This window comes from Leptopilina boulardi, unplaced genomic scaffold (assembly GCF_019393585.1).
Source record: "Leptopilina boulardi isolate dan_hultmark-lab unplaced genomic scaffold, ZJU_Lbou_2.1 LbouV2_30, whole genome shotgun sequence".
Taxonomy (NCBI): Eukaryota; Metazoa; Arthropoda; class Insecta; order Hymenoptera; family Figitidae; genus Leptopilina; species Leptopilina boulardi.
Window position 1 is genome coordinate 1,348,034 of NW_026137863.1, and position 17,220 is coordinate 1,365,253.

General features: G+C 25.6%; 1 protein-coding gene across 2 annotated transcripts in view; it reads left to right on the plus strand.

Moving 5' to 3' along the window:
* Nucleotides 1–15,092, plus strand: part of LOC127282455 (probable cationic amino acid transporter) — a 62,950-nt gene extending 47,858 nt beyond the window's left edge. Inside the window, exons 5-14 of one of the 2 annotated variants that reach the window (XM_051306695.1) lie at nt 5,354–5,562; nt 9,254–9,425; nt 9,544–9,727; nt 9,867–9,991; nt 10,076–10,329; nt 10,806–11,051; nt 11,418–11,562; nt 11,838–11,931; nt 12,015–12,142; nt 12,222–15,092. In XM_051306695.1, the coding sequence (XP_051162652.1) occupies nt 5,354–5,562; nt 9,254–9,425; nt 9,544–9,727; nt 9,867–9,991; nt 10,076–10,329; nt 10,806–11,051; nt 11,418–11,562; nt 11,838–11,931; nt 12,015–12,142; nt 12,222–12,532 (1,868 nt within the window). In that variant the 3' untranslated portion in view covers nt 12,533–15,092. The remainder of the gene's footprint in view (nt 1–5,353; nt 5,563–9,253; nt 9,426–9,543; nt 9,728–9,866; nt 9,992–10,075; nt 10,330–10,805; nt 11,052–11,417; nt 11,563–11,837; nt 11,932–12,014; nt 12,143–12,221) is intronic. The other variant, XM_051306696.1, reaches the window with a different exon arrangement.
* Nucleotides 15,093–17,220: the final 2,128 nt, after the last annotated feature.

A 17,220-nucleotide genomic window follows, 5' to 3' on the forward strand; every position in this document is an offset into this window, starting at 1 on the left:
TCTTGATTTGCAATCTCTCTATATATATCGTTTCTAAAATTGTCCAGAATTGTTTCCTTCAAGAGAATACAAAACATATTTTCTGATTCTTTCTATAAATAACCAACTAATGGAACTTGAAGATATGAACTAAATATAATAACTTTATACAAATATATCGTAAATATAAAATATAAATGTTATTTCTAAATTTCTGTCATAAAAACATAAAAGCTTTCAACAATAAAACGTAGTTTTAAAGCATATATTGCATTTATGAACTCGTTACGGTTTTGATCTGTCCTTTTTAGGATTTGTCTATCCATAATGCATATATAGGACTCTGTATTTTTTCTTGTCTCGAAGTCTATGAACGAAGTAGGTCGATTGACGGGAAAAATAAATCGATCGTAAGAATATGAATAGTGTGAAATATACTTTTCATACTCGAATGGCAAACGTGAGAATGTTGCAATCAACTCTGACTTTTACTGAGGTAGAATATCTTTTAAATACTTGATGCTTTTCCAATAACCCCTCATAAATTCGTCTCCATCATTCTTAAAAGATTTTTATGACAATTTCAAATAAACCACCATTAAATTTATATTTCCAACATTAATTTTTGAATCTGTGGATAAATAAAATCGCTAAATATTGCAAAGAATTAAAACTAATCGAAAAATTCTAACAAATTTCTATAACACAAAATGAATTGACAAATTAAAAGTGAGAATCAAAGTATACATGGAAACAATATTTTTAATTTTTTTTGTATTTTTTGGTGGTTTCACGTGTCAGAGGCGAGTCTGCGTGTTGAGGATATTCAAGGAATACACAGTGCAAGTGTACTTGACAGAGAAGAATAGTGTATAAAGGACGCTTGCGCAAATGGTTCTTGGTCTGGCACCTGTGGACCCCATCGATCCGATCTGAACCACGTACACTCTGACACATCAACTTGCTCAACTGCACCTACCACCTTGAACCTTCTTTTTATTCTTAGTTCTCTTAGTAAAACCTGTTCCAATTATAAATGGTAATCATCCGAATCTTTAGCCAACAAGAAGAGAGAATAAAAATCAACTTTTAACTATATGACAATTTCCCCAAGATTCGATTTAAAATAAGAAAGCTGAGATCAAATTCAAAATCATCAGAATTTCTCTAAACTAAAATTCCTAAAAACTATAATTGATTTTTTAAATTAAATTCTTTAAATAGCATTTTTCGATCCTAAAGAATAAAAGAGAGTATATAAACTACAAAAAAAAATAGTGGAGTAATGTTTACAATATAAGCGAGGATTAAGCGATTCTACTAAATAACTACATTCTTTCTGCGGTTATTGGTTTGCATTTTAATACATGACTTTCTATATCCCCCGCAACTCTATTATCTGGAACGCATCCAAAACGAAGCGTAAATAACATTTTACAAACAGGAATGCTGCGGAATATTCCAAAAAAAAATACTTATACCACATATATATTAATCTCGGCAAATAACAAAACATTAAAAGAAAATTAAAAACTACATTAATGGCAAAGATAATCCTTTCAAAAATTTACTTTAATTACAACATTAAAAAAAAAACCGGAAATAAAAATGAAATATCAAAGGGGATGAAAAATTTTCATCTTGTTTTTTTATAACATCAAAAAACTCACTGTTTAAATTTTTCAACAAAATTTTAATAAAACGAAAGAGAATGAAAAAATTTTTGACAAATGAAAATAGAATCACAAAACCCTAAAAAAGAGAGAAAATTTTAATATTTTACTTTCGGTTTTTTTTTAACTAATAGATAATTTCGATTAGATTTTTTTTTCTATTTGCCAATATTTATAATATGTTATATTATGAAAGAGATATTAGTAAATAGAAATAAAGTATTTGCCTTCTAAATATATAATATAAGAGAGAAATATTCACTCTCCAATATATATACCTAAGGAGTGTTACGTAAATCCTGATAAAAGAAACCTTTATTTTCAAATATATATGCAGAGTATTGTATGAAGAAAATTGATATATTTTATGACAATTGAAATTCTTTTATATGCTTTTTTACCAGTTATAATGCGAAGCTAGTATAAATATTCCAAAGAAAAAGTCAAGAGAGCAATAATATTTTTCATTTACCTTCAATCAATAAAAATTTTATTAAAACACAATCTATAGGATGGCAAAAAAAATGTATTTTATTCAAATAATCTTGTAATTTGACTATTATAAAATAAATATTTATTTAAATAATTATATTTTTAGCTACTAAATGATATTTAAAATGCAGAAATTGTTGGCTCAAATATACAGGTTTATTCAAATTCAATTATTTGGTTTCAAAAATTATTAGCCTTTAAAAATTATTTGGTTTCAAAAATTATTTGCCTTTAAAAATTATTTGGTTTTCAAAATTATTAGCCTTTAAAAATTATTTGGTTTTCAAAATTATTAGCCTTTAAAAATTATTTGGTTTTCAAAATTATTAGCCTTTAAAAATTATTTGGTTTTCAAAATTATTAGGTTTCAAAAATTATTTGCCTTTAAAAATTATTAGGTTTCAAAAATTATTTGCCTTTAAAAATTATTTGGCTTCAAAATTTATTTGACTACAAAAATTATTTGGCTTCAAAATTTATTTGGCTACAAAAATTATTTGGTTCAAGTAAACATTTATTTTGATAATAGTCAAGTAACCGATTATTTGAATCAAATAAATTTTTTTTCAAGAATAGAATATACACAATAGAATTGCAGGAAGGAATTTAGCGATACTGAAATTCCTCAAAGATGTTTTGCGTTGAGCTTTATTCGGTATTTGATCTTACACACATGGTTGAATGATTGATTTAGATTCGCAAGATTAGAGTTTATCAAGAAAAATCGAAACTAAAATTTACTTTCTTTTCTCTATTCATTCAATTATTTTTTTTCCAAATTAAAATCGAGTTTAAAAAATCAAAATTTTTTATAACAAATAATTTTAATAATAATAAAAATAGTTTTTTTTTTACGATTTTCGGAAGTTATTTATGAATATTTGTAATGGCAAAAAAAAAAAACGAAAAACAACACAACCTCTGTGGGTATTATTACTGTTAACGATTCATGGAAAAATTGCAAAAACATGGCAGTTTGTATCACGCAATATTTTCTTTAACATGGAAACGATAAAAATCAACAACTTCTAGCGCATACCCTCACACTTAATTCCAAATTATTTATTAATAATGTTTATATCGTAGATGAAAAATAGAAATAAAATTTTATTATTAAGCTAAATAATGACAAAAATTGAAGCTAATTTTATCACAATCGACCCCTAATTTGTATTTCTTTGTACAATGAAAAAAAAAATTTATTTGATTAAAATAATCGGTTATTTGACTATTATTTGGTAAATATTTATTTGATAATAATGAAGTAACCGAATATTTTAGTCAAATAATTTTCTTTTTCCAGTGTATAAAATAATAATTGTTCAATTAATAAAAATTCTATCGTTCAAAAAGAAACATATATATAGTTTCTGAAAATTATGATCAAAGAGTGAATGCTTTGTCGTCAAACCTATATCTTTGTCTTCAAAGATTGCCTATTCATTCTCCAAGTCTAGTGATTTATCTTCGTTCCATGTCATGAATCACCTAATTTAATTCAACCCCTAGTATATAGGAAATTGCTTTCAGAATACAGACGACTTTTTCCTATACATAAGGTGTCCCAAATCAAAATGAACACATTACGTGTATATTTAAATATATATGTTTTTTATAAATCGAAAATTTTACTTCAAAAATAATACAAATTAAAATTTGCAAATCATTAATAATAATCGAATGCGGAATTGAAAAATAATTCCGGACAGTAAATACTTCTTTTTAGAATATAAAATAATACCGCACACCAATCCGAAAAGTTTGAATAAAAAACTCAACAATAAGAAGAAGAAACAAGAAAATGATAATATAAATTTAATATACAAAAACAAAATTCATCTTAAAGTATCCATAATAGTATAAAAGTAAAAGTATCCAAACTCTTAATTGGAATCAATATATAGCAACTATAATAAACAATAGAAAAATATTTCTTTTGAAAAAAAAACACGTTTCTTTTAGTGCGGAAAGAAAAATTATCAAAGTTTTCTTGATAACCCATATATATCCCATTTCCTAATTACTATTTATATAGTTGATATTAGTATTTATTTTGGAAGTGAACGAACCATCCCTTTTTTTTTATCAGACAATAATCAAGAGTTACTATATTACATATGAGAAAGAGAATGAATTTTATTATTTCGTTACGTCGAAACCCTACATATCAATTTTCTTTTTAAAATAGAAAAATTAATTTGACAATTTTTTTCTACTCAAAGGAAAAAGCGTCAAAAAATAAAAAAATAAAAACTAAACTCGCTTTTAAAAATAAAGATAACTTTTCTTTTGATCTTTTTCAACCTAGCAAATTACACACTGAATGCGACAATTTAAAAAAAAAAAATTGTAAATTCATTAAACTTCTTTGTTATATAGTTTCTGATAATTGGAAAAATGATAATTAATAATAATAATAATAATAATAATAATAATAATAATAATAATAAAAAGTAATAAAAATTTTGAAAATTGTGTTCAATTTTTGTCAAAATACATAATTAAATTTATACAAAATTTACTCACTCAATGTATCATTGCGGAAATTATGTTATCTTCATCAGAAAACTAACCTGAAACAAAAAAAAATATTTTTTTTGTCACAAATAACATAAATAATAAACAATTTATTAATAAAAAAAAATAAATTTGCCCAAATTTGGTTATTTTATTTACATTTAATTACGTAGTTGAAGTACACAACGTTTATATAAACGATTTTTAAAGAAATAATTTTTTAAAATGAAAAATTCTATAATTTTTGGCCTAAACAATATTTCTTGCAGTTTTCATTAATCAACAAATTATAAAAAAATATTTTTTAAAAAATTATAGAATTTTTCATTTTAAAAAATTATTTCTTTAAAAATCGTTTATATAAACGTTGCGTACTTCAACTACGTATTTAAAATTACAAGTTCAGTATGATTTTTATGTTCCAGACCCCCTAAAAAAAAATTTTTAAATCTTATTTTATTTGTTTTTTTAATAAACAAAAAAAAAGGTGAATTAAAAAAAAATTTTTAAGGGGTCCGGAACATAAAAATCATTCTTAGTCTCAAAAAGAGATTTTTTTGTGAAAAATTTGAAAATTTTCAAATCATAATTATATATATGGCTATTATTTCTTTTTTACTTTGTAAATTGTAAATGTTTTTGTATATAAATTATGAGAAAATTTTTTTATAATTAAATTATTTCTTTTGCAGGAGGACCGCCGGATTTTCTAGCGTTCGTTATCACGTTGTTAATGATGCTGTTAATGGCAGCAGGAGTTAAAAAATCTCTCATGTTTAACAATGTGTTGAACACTATAAATTTGGCCATTTGGGTCTTCATTATGACTGCGGGTCTATTTTACGTGGATTCCTCCAACTGGACAGAGCACAAGGGCTTCCTTCCTTATGGCTGGAGTGGGGTAAAAATAAATTTTTTCCATTAAAATTCTTTTATTTTATCCAATTTTACAATCGTAAATTTTTTTTAGTCAATTTTGATAAAATCAAAATCATAAAATCATAATTTTAGCTTTTCTGGCGTTAAAATTTAAAAAAAATAACTTTCCTTTCTCCATGACTCATATAAATAATCCCGGTCTTATGTTTATAATCCAAGATTAATATATCTATGCAAGAGGAGTGTGTTTTCATAGGGAATACGGTTATAAACGTATAGAAAGATTTTATGTTTTATGTTTTGGGATTAATTTTGTAGAGCATTCCAGAAAAATTAATTTTTTAAACCCCGTAAACTTATGTAAAGAGAAAATTCGCTTTGACATAAATGAAAGAAAAAATATTGCATACAATATGCTCAAAAAATTTGATTCAATGGATTATTTAGCAAAAAAATATTTCTTTAATAATAAAGTTTTGAATGAAATATAATTTTTTTTCAGTCTTGCAAGATTACTCTTCTATAAAAAAAAAAAAAATGTGTGGGTGTAGTTTTAAGCCAATTGCATTTCTAGAAAACTAGGACAAACTGCAACAGCCTGCATCGTTTGTGGATATGAAGAATTCTCCACACGATTTGTTTTCCAAACGCAATGAGCGTATCATCTGGTCATTATAAGATTTTTTTTTTTCAAAACTTGTATACTTATTTGACAAATACAATTTACGGGCAAAAAGAAATTATCCCGTCACAAATTTTGAAAAATGTTTTTCGAAAATTCAAAATCAAATCTAGATTTTATCAAATTTTATAGAAAAAAATTTCTAATAAAAAAAAATATATTATTTTCAATAGAGATTAGAAGAAAAAAAAATCGTGAAAATCCAAAGGCGAAAAAATATACAAAGGCTTTTACCTTTTTCTTCACACGACGTTTTTATGATACACAATCCCCTTATGACCTCTATTTCTTTTTTTTCAACCCCCTTCATGCGGTTATACAACCGGAATATTGGGGGGTTTTTTTTTTTTCACGATTTCAAACTTTTCCAACGTGACTGTAAATGGTCTCGGAAAGATTTTCCGTCCACACTTTATTTCGTGAGAACAATGGCAAACTTGTTGCGCAAGGTTTGGTCTATTAAAACCTTGTTCGAAGAAAATAAGAACGTGTATATGTGTGTGTGTCTGTTATATATAAATATATGGTAGCAAGACGGAAAAAAAAATTACTAAATTTTTAAAATGCTTTAAGTGGAGATGCGAAAAATAAAGAAATAGGGAAAAATCGATACTGAGGTTAGGTAGAATCTTCTCTCACACTCTCACTTCCGTATAGATTAAAACCTGAACCTTTTGTTTTCTCTCTCAAAAAAAAAAATTAATATTTTTTTTTGATAAAATGTAAAATAATAAATTTTGAACTAAATAAAATGATTGATTTCTTTTAATGAGAAAAAATTCACCTACAATTTTGATGATTTTAAACCGAGAGCAAAAGAAAAAGACTTTTTAATCATGAATGCATTTTCAGGTCATCTTTTCTTTTCTTCTTCTATGTTTATCGGAAAATATTTATAATACATATTTTCAAAAAGTTTAAAAAAAGACTCGACATTCCTAAAAATAAATTTTCTCCCATCATATAGATTTTATTATAAAATCAATATTTAATATAGTGAATACGTTGGGAAGAGAATCAATATAAAATTATTTTTCTTTGAAAATATCAACTTAAAAAACGGAAATAGAAATTTCATTTCAAATCCAATAAACAATATTCTTTTGATCGTTTAGTAATTTCTATTTTTGGATTTTTAAAAAATGTTTTTTTTTTTAACTAACAATCAACTTATTAAAAACAAATAAATTGTATATACATAATGTGAAAAATATTATTAAAAAATAATATGAAAAATATTATATAAAAATATGGAAAAATATTATATGAAAAGAATTTTTTATAAAGAGATATTTTTAACACATTTTTAAAGTCAAGTTTTTCCTAGTTAAAAATGTATCATACCAACATTCTTTTAAAATTAAATTAAATTTTAAATAATTACGATACGAAATTATTTTATATCCTTTTTTTCGTAAAAAAAATATTTAGAGGCATTTTTGTGTAAAAGGAAAAAACATATTTTTTTTTCTTTTGAATAAAACGAGATATATTCGGATAGCTTTTTGGGAAAAAGCATACATGTAGAAAATCTATATTTACATAATATGCATTTGAATTTTGAATATATTTAAGGGCATTGAGTTTATGTTCTCTCGTGTACACCCCAGAAATGTGTAGTATTTTCAATATTAGGTCAACCGTGATTGACCTACAAATTGAGACCGCAAAAAGTAACTTTGGTAAAAATAATTTCAATTCCAGACTGATTAAACTACAGAGACCTTGCAACAAGTAGTAAAAATCATTTCATCGCGTATTTTAAAAATAATTTTCAATCAATATCCGTTAAACTTTATAATATTTAGATTATTTATACTACAAATTATTTATTAAATATTGAATTAATTTAGAAAGAAAAATTTTATTTTCAATTTTTTTTTTCCTTTGCGCAAAATTCTTCTAAATTGAAGAAACGCGTTTTCATTTGATCGTAAAAAATTTTTTATGATTTAGGAAAAGTTTTCTTTAAACATTATATAACTTTGTTGACCTTCGTAAAAAAGTGGAAAATGTTTTTTTTTTTTTTTTAGAAAACGGCTACATTTGACCTTTGAAAGATCAGAAAGGGTGGGCGTGTAATTTGGATGACAATTTGAAACTTGAATAAAAGCGAACAATACAAACAAGGGTTGGGGAAGGCTATATATGGGTTTTTTTTTTCAAGAATGCTCTTTTCATTCGCTTTTAGAGGCTCAGGAACATCCGATATTTAATTATATACACACCATGAAAGCAAAAAAAAAAGAAAAAGAAGAACATACAAAATAACAAGAAGAAAAATTTAAACAATTTTAAAGCTCAGTAAATTACAGATTTACAATCACTGTTTTCATTACGAATTCTTATTCAATTTTAGTAAAATTGAAAAAAGGATTTGGTTTTGACAACAAAACATTTGCTTTAGTAGATTTATACCAAAAATTTTGATGATACCTAAACAAAATTTTGATTGTAAAACATTTGCTTTGGTATATTTATACTAAAAATTTTGATGATACCTAAACAAAATTTTGATTGTAAAACATTTGCTTTGGTATATTTATACCAAAAATTTTGATGATACCTAAACAAAATTTTGATTGCGTAAAACATTTGCTTTGGTATATTTATACCAAAAAATTTGATGATACCTAAACAAAATTTTGATTGTCTGAATCAAAATTTTATTGACAAAACCAAAATTAAAAAGAATTTTTGTTCTCCTAATGGTTTGAGACAATCAAAATTTTGTTGAGGTATCAAAAAAAAATTTTGGTTTAAATACTAAAGCGTTTTGTCAAAACAAAATCCGTTTTTCAATTTTACTAAAATTGAATCAACTAACATAAAAACCAATTACACAGAAAATTAAAAGGCATTAAAATAAGCTGCAACGCTTATTATTTTAATCAAATTTTGCTTATTTTAATCCGTTGCAGCTTATTTTAATACCTTTTAATTTTCTGTGTATCTAGCGCATTTGAAAGATTTTGATTTTATCAAAATAAGATTTTAGAAGAAGCTAAAATGAAAATCATCTGATTTTCAGGTATTCACTGGCGCTGCCACTTGTTTTTATGCCTTCATTGGATTCGACATAATAGCCACAACCGGAGAAGAAGCAACGAATCCAAAAAGAAGCATCCCTCTAGCTATAGTATCATCATTGCTCATCATACTCATCGCATACGTCACCAGCAGTATGATATTAACATTGATTGGTACGTTAATGAATGTTTTTAGAGAAAATTTTGATTTAAAATTATTTCTACTAAGTATTTGGTAAATTATTAGCATATTATATATATGCATCTAGGAAAATAAAAATTATTGTTTTAGTTCCTTATGAAGAGGTGGATCAAGACTCGGCATTGGTGGAAATGTTTGGCCACGTTGGTGCTAATAAATGCAAATACATTGTTGCTGTCGGCGCTCTTGCCGGATTAACTGTTTCCATGTTTGGAAGTATGTTTCCAATGCCTAGAATAGTTTACGCTATGGCTCAAGATGGACTGATTTTTCGGTAATATTTATTCATTCCAGGAATGGCAACCGAAAAAACCAAAACCGAAATCTTTTAAGAAAACCAAAATTTCGGTTGCCATCCGTTATTATTTCACAGCAAAGAACTTTTCATCAATAAATGACAATTTATTACATAGATCCTTGAGCCAAGTGTGGCCCGTGACAGGGACTCCTGCCTTAGCCACCTTTACTTCGGGAATATGCGCTGCTTTTGCAGCATTATTAATTAAACTGGAAGTTTTGGTGGAGATGATGTCGATTGGTAAATATTCAGATAAATGTTCACACAACCAAAATTATACAATACATTTTCTTTATTAATTTAATTTAAAATTAAAATTTTCAGGTACTTTGTTGGCCTACACTTTAGTGTCTACTTGCGTCCTGATATTGCGATATCAACCTCACACCACAAATTTGATTGAGCTTCTCCCACAAAGTTTACGAACACCTTGCCGTACTCCGACAAAGGAAACACAGGGCAATGGTCAAGTTAATTATGGGAAAGAGTTGAGACCGGATCAGCTTTCCACCGCCTTGAACACAGTTCAGGTATCTCAATCAGAAGTCGTCGCAAGTAATAATGGCCAACGTGTCATGGTAAAAAAATATTTCAATATCCTAAAAAAAAATCGATTTCAATCACTAGAACATTAAAAATAATAAAAAAACAAGAACTAAGGAGGGGAAGAAAAATGATCTTAATTAAGAACATAAAGCGAAAAGATGAAAGAGAGAACTTACAAAAAGCATGAAATAGTCTGACCTAGACAATTTCTCCTTATTCTAAAGCACGAATTTTAATTTCATTCATAATTGAAAGCACAGTAGATATACAATTGTAACTCTTATCACGTAGAAGCAAAAGTCCTCTCACCACAATAAAGGCCAGTTAAATTAATAATATATGCAAAAAGGGCTAATTAAACAATTTGACAAGAATAAGTTTATAATATTATAATCATCAATTTTTTTTAAGAAAAATTAATTTTATATTTAACTGATGCGCAAAGAAAATTAAATGAATTTTAACGATTGATAGGCAAATTAATAGAAATTTCTTTCTTTATTTTCAGGTTCGACGTGTTAGACGAGCTAATAGTTCATCGCCTGATTCAGATGACACTTATGGAGGTGAAGAGGATGAAATTGGTTTGGGCAAAGATGACCAATATTTGGTCAGCGATCGTACTGAGAATAAATTTTATGGAAGTGTTCATGCTGCTACTGCAGCAGGATCTAGTTGTGGTAGTGCACATCAATATCCCGGAAACACGCCCATCATAGGGCCACCATTAAATTATTTGCAACGCAAATTACAGGTAAATTTCCTTAATTATTATTAATTCCTTTGACAAAAGCAGGATTAATTTGCATATATTTATTTATTTTCAAAGGCAAATATAAAGTAAAACATGATGCATTTGTTTAATGAAACTTTCCAAATTCATGTGTTTTAAATGCAAATGAATTTCTGATCATTTTGCGGATTATGAGAAAAATATGCTATTGAATCAACAGCATTTCTGGCCAAAGGCATAAAAATTATTGATTCTGAAGCATATACTACGGAATCTATATAATATTTTACACATTCTATTCAGAATTAATGATTTTTATGCCTTTAGCAGAAATAGCATATTTTTGTGAGTGTAATAATAGTATAAATTGTAAATTATAAATTTTAGGACGCTCAATACCTGTGTCCAGGCATATTCCCTTGGGTGGACAGGGGACCTGCAACCGAAGCAACGGGTCGATATGTCATGAAGTTGGTCGGAATTTTGTATTTACTCATTTTAATTTTCGACCTGATAATAGTCTGTGGTATGGGTGAGTATGCAGAGCAATAATAATACAGGAAATTCTAATCATGTTCGGCAAAAAACCATATGTTTCAAAAACATTTTTAGAAATATTTTTAGAATGTTTTATGCCAGCCAAAAGATGTTCTACAACATTATTTGAACATTCATGTTCTTAAAATGTTTTAGAACCTTATTTGACGGACCTGAAACGTTCTAAAAACGTTCTTGAAACATGATTCTTTTGCCCCCTTGGGGATTTGTGTTTGCAAATTCTAAAATTGTGAAAATATCTACTTGCAGGTAACATGGGAACGTTTACCACAATTTTGATGTTTGGATTTCTGTTCGGAATCATTGGAGTACTTTTAATTATCAGTAGAAAACCGCAAAACAGGTATTGCATTTTTTTATCTAATCTTTAGCGTACCTTTCTGTTTCTAAATTGGAAATTAAAGCTAACTGCAACTTCATTTGCAGACATTCCCTGATGTTTAAGACCCCAGGATTGCCATTTGTGCCAGCCATTGCCGTCACGGTGAACATTTATCTAATATTCAAACTCAGTGTATTGACATTAGTAAGATTCACAATTTGGATGACACTTGGTAAGTCAATCATCCGGACAATAAAATTCTAAATCAATTCCAATTATTCCGAACAAAATCTAACTAAATAAAATTTCAGGTTTTATCATGTACTTTTACTATGGCATTAAGCATAGTTCGTTGGAAGAAGGTAACAAAACGGACAGTATGGATGATGGAGGTGCTGAAACTGCTGGTAATATTGAGCTCACCGTTACAGAGCATACAAAACCACAATCATCCTATCCTGTACAAGATCGTAATATTTACGAAGGCCAACAACTCGATGTATTTGGTCAACCAGTATTTGGTAGTACGAATTTTGGGGGCACGCCTAACCATAATGCATCCCAATCACAAACGAGAAATTTGTTTATACCACAAGACAGTTTTCCCACTTGGGATGATTGAAGATAAAAAAAAAAAAAAAAAATTCCATTCAATATCGCGCGATTAAAATATGAATTTCGAAATTTTAGACTCATTTTGGAAATTGCAGATTTAAATGCCATGAAATTTTCTTTATCTTCGGATATTTAAAAATCCGAAAAAAATTACAATTTTTTACTTTTTAAAATTGCGATTCGAGTGTAATAATTGGGTTTTAATGGAATACAAAAATTTAATATATCTATAGTATAAGGGGGATGAAATATTTTTTATAAATAAAAGAAATATATAAATAATACAAAATATATATACGAAAGCATAATCAATTTATACGTTTCGTTTATTTAAAAAAAAAAACGGTGATACTCTCTCTGTAAATCTGAGTTATAAAAATAACTTGTAAAATCGTAAATTTACTATAAAAATTAGTTATTTTTAACAAATTCAGATTTAGAGAGCTCATGACAATATATCGAAAAATGAAAAACAGAGGGATCAAATTTACTACATACATATCATTTTAATAATAATTTTTTTTTTTTTTCCTTAATATGTTACTGCAAAATTGGTGTTTTAATAAAAATTAATAAACATATTCATACGAATCGCAATTTTGAAAAATTCTTTTCTCTTCCACAATTTTTTTGAAAGTTATTTATGAACCTCGCGCTTCCAATAAAAACTATAATATTGAGTATATTAAAAAAGAATTTAGGAAAATATCTGCAATTTTCCGAAACGAAATTCGTTCTTGTTGAATAATACTGTTTGGGGAAAAAATTTAGCGAATAATTTTTCGGCAATATTAGTACCATAGTGTGTTGTTGTTATGGGAAAAAAAAAAGTATTCTAATAAAAAACAATGGGAATTTTGAAAAATACACACATTAAAATCTCTTTTCTATAGACACTAAATAATATAAAAGCTTTGAACGAAAAATAAAATTGTTTTATTGTTGAAAAAATATTATAAGGAAAACGTTGATCGAGTTTTTCCTGAAGAGAGAGAAAGAGAGAGAGAGAGAAAGAGAAAAAGGAATTAAACGGATGGAAGAGACCACTTTAGTTTATAAGATAAAAAAAAACTTGTGTTTCGCACGCGAACATTTTTAGAGAATAAAGAAAAAATTCTATAAATTTTAGTGTATCGAGGAAGTATGAATGAAAAAAATGCAATATTAAAAAAAATTGAGAATGCAGAGAGAAAGAAATCGAGTATAAATGTATGTGTGTGTGAGAGAAAAATTCGAACGCAGGAATATTCAATGATCTTGCCTAAAAAAAATTTTTAGTCTTTCCAAAAAAAAAAAAAAAAAAAAAATTAGTCATTATAACCCTAAAAATCTATAAGCTCACTGTAATATTTATCTACGTCTTACCTCCCTTATAAATCGTATATAATTGTTATTTTACACCATTTGTATATTCGTTCCCTTGTAAACTATATTAGAATCGCATATATATAAAAAAAATCCTTAAAAAAAACAGAACACAAAAACTAATTTTTTCATTTAATAATGAATGTCTGTAGATATTTTTCCAAATGTAATTAATAATTTCGCTGTGCTTCGTTTTGTAATCACTGAGACATATCCAGGGATAAAAAAAAACTCGTCTTCCTCTCTATTTTATAATTTTATATTTTTTTCTCAATTAATTTTTTTTTATATTCATTTTTAAAATTTCGAAAAAAATTTTTTCAACCTTTTTAAAAAATTAAACTTCCATTTGAGAAAAATTAATTTCTATATTAATTTTTCTCTTCTATTATAGAGATTAATTTCTTACGGACAAAATAAAAAAAAAAAAAATACAATGCATTCATAAATAATCCTGGATACGTTTCTATATATGTATATTCGAATATATTGTGAATTTGATTCGAAGTCGAGTCACGAATTTATATTCATAGAATCCTTCAATATTAATTTTCCACATAAATATTCCATCGGCGGGAACGATGGTCGATATTTCAAGATTTTGCTTTAAAATATTTTTGAAAATTCACTAATTCCATTTTTGCTGCGTGCGCAAGATATAAAAAGTTTTAAACATTCAAATGAAAGAAAAACAAATAAAAAAAAATAATAAATACATTTTTTAACTCAAATTAATTAGAAACCAAAAAAAAATTGTTCATTTCATTTAAATGTTTGAAATTCAAAGAGGGAAAAAAAAAAATGAGTTGTGGAACTGTTGAACAGTAGCGATAGAATTAATTATGTGTATACGTGCGTGAGTCGCGCAACGTAATTATAATAATTTAATATATTTTTTTTTTAAATTAAAAAATATCGATAATTAATTTTATTAAAAACCAAGCATTTTATATTTATTTATTATTTATTTATTTATTATTTTAATTTATTATTTCTTTATTAAATTATTTATAATTATTTATAAAATTATTTATTGAAAAAATTATTTTTAATTTGCGTCTCACGTACGCGCATACTTCGAAGCGCTACCTGATGTAATGTATGTATTGCGAATTTATATATTGTTAAATATTTTGAATGCACATTTTAATTTAACGAAAGATAAAAATTTACATCAATAGAAGCTACAAAAAGATTAACGAAAAAAAATAGTATTTTATAATTTATAATTCTTTAAAAAATATTTTAATTATTTTTTTTCACTTTTAAATTAAACTTCAATTTACGAGTTTTCATTTTTTTTTTAATAATTATCTATATAAAAAAAAGTATTAAAAATGAAAAGTTTTATAAATTATATATGATTATATATAAATATCAATCAGAATTGATAATTATAAACGTGTGCTTCAAATATAAAATTTGATCTTATTAAAAAAAAAAAAAAAAAAAACATATACGTATTTATTAATTCAAAGTATATGAATGTATCTATATACCTATATACACACTCTTTAAAAAAAAAAATAAAGGGAGATTATTATATTCTGTGAAAAGAACAGTGCCTGTACCTCAGACGCTAGGGAAAAAAAAATTAGATTCTTCCGTTTGATTTTTGAAAAAAAAAAATCTCCAAAGTTAATTCAAAAGAAAAGCAAAAATTAAACGTGATTATAAAATGAGATGACAGTAAATAGATTTTTAGAATTATTTTATCTGCCGTTTGTCAATATCATAATATCTTTACAATTGCCGGTAATCCGAAAACAAAAAAAACACAACTTCCAAAAAATTTTATTTTAAACAAAAAATAACTTCCTGTTTGTTTAGTCAACATTTTTTTTTTACATTTAAAAATCAATCAATTTATCAAATCAAGTAAATTTTTTATTAAAAAATTTTTTTTTTTTTTCAATTTTATTTCAATAGAAAATTTTTATTTAAAATTAAATATATAAGAAATTTTCCACTGTGATAAATGAAATAAAAATATATTGTTTCGGATTGTCGGTGAGAAAAAAATAAATAAAAACAGAATTATACATATCTTCCGTCGTGTTCACGAGTTATGCGTTATGTTTAAATAATATATAACTAATGCACTAAAACAGTTTTAAGACTCATGGTAAAATATTTTTTATACTAAGCAGATTTACCAATCTCAGTAGGCTTGAAATTTTTCATCGTTGGCTAAATTTAGTTATAAAAAAAAGAATGAAAAAAAAATGAAAAATATTTTCCAACTTTATTTAAAATTAAAAAAAATAAAAACTATATTAATATTGTATATTTAAATCTACAGTAACAAATGACTATAGATAATTATATTTAAAAAAAAAAGAAACTTCCTTATATTTTCCATTTTAAAAAAAACTGTCACATCTCAAAATTATTTCTCATTAAGAAATTAAGTTTTTCTATATAAATAAAGACTTAGAAGATTTCATGTGAATCAAATAGCACAAAATGCTTTTTTATGACAAAAAAAAAAAGAATTGTAGAAATGAATTCTGGGAAAATATACGAGCACGGCCATATGTAGTTAAAAAAAAAAAAAAATTGTTACAATGTTTCTCTCTTTCGACTTTTACATGAAAGTAAAATTACTCTATTTGTCCTGCGAAAAAAAAAATTATAGTTGCGCACCATTTAAAAAAATTGCATTCGTAAATTATTTTTTAATGAAAGAATGGAAAAATAAATTTTTGTCACGCAAAAAGTGAACGAAAAGAAATAATAAAAAAAAAAATAACGAGGAAAAATATAAAAAAGATTTTATTGAGGAAATTTCGACTTAGCAGATAACTCTGTGCTTTTTTAGTTAGATTTTCAAATTTTTAGATAAGAGGAAATGGCCTATTGCATTTTATGAGTACAGGGTGTCACAGAGACGATCTTTATTAATCTAAGGCAGCGAAACAGATTTAATAGGCGGAGAGAAAAATATTGTTATAATGATCTAAATTGTTTTTTTTTTTTAAATTAATTGTAAATAAAAATAAAAATGAGAAAATTTTTAGAGAAATTAAAAATAATTTTTTTTTTCAAATGGCAATAATAATTTTTGCCAATATAATTATAATAGATGCAATAGATGTAATTGATAAAAGAATATATCTATATTAACGCACAATAGTCGTCTGTAAATCAAGAAAAAAAAACAGTAAATTTTAGATAAATTTGTAGAAAATAATTCACATCTATGCAAAAAAAAAAAATCTCATTAAACATTTTTTCTCTCCAGCCTGATACATCCTGTATACTATAATTATAATTATTGATGTACTTGTTCCCAAAATGTTATTGCGTTATAATTTAAATAATAATAAT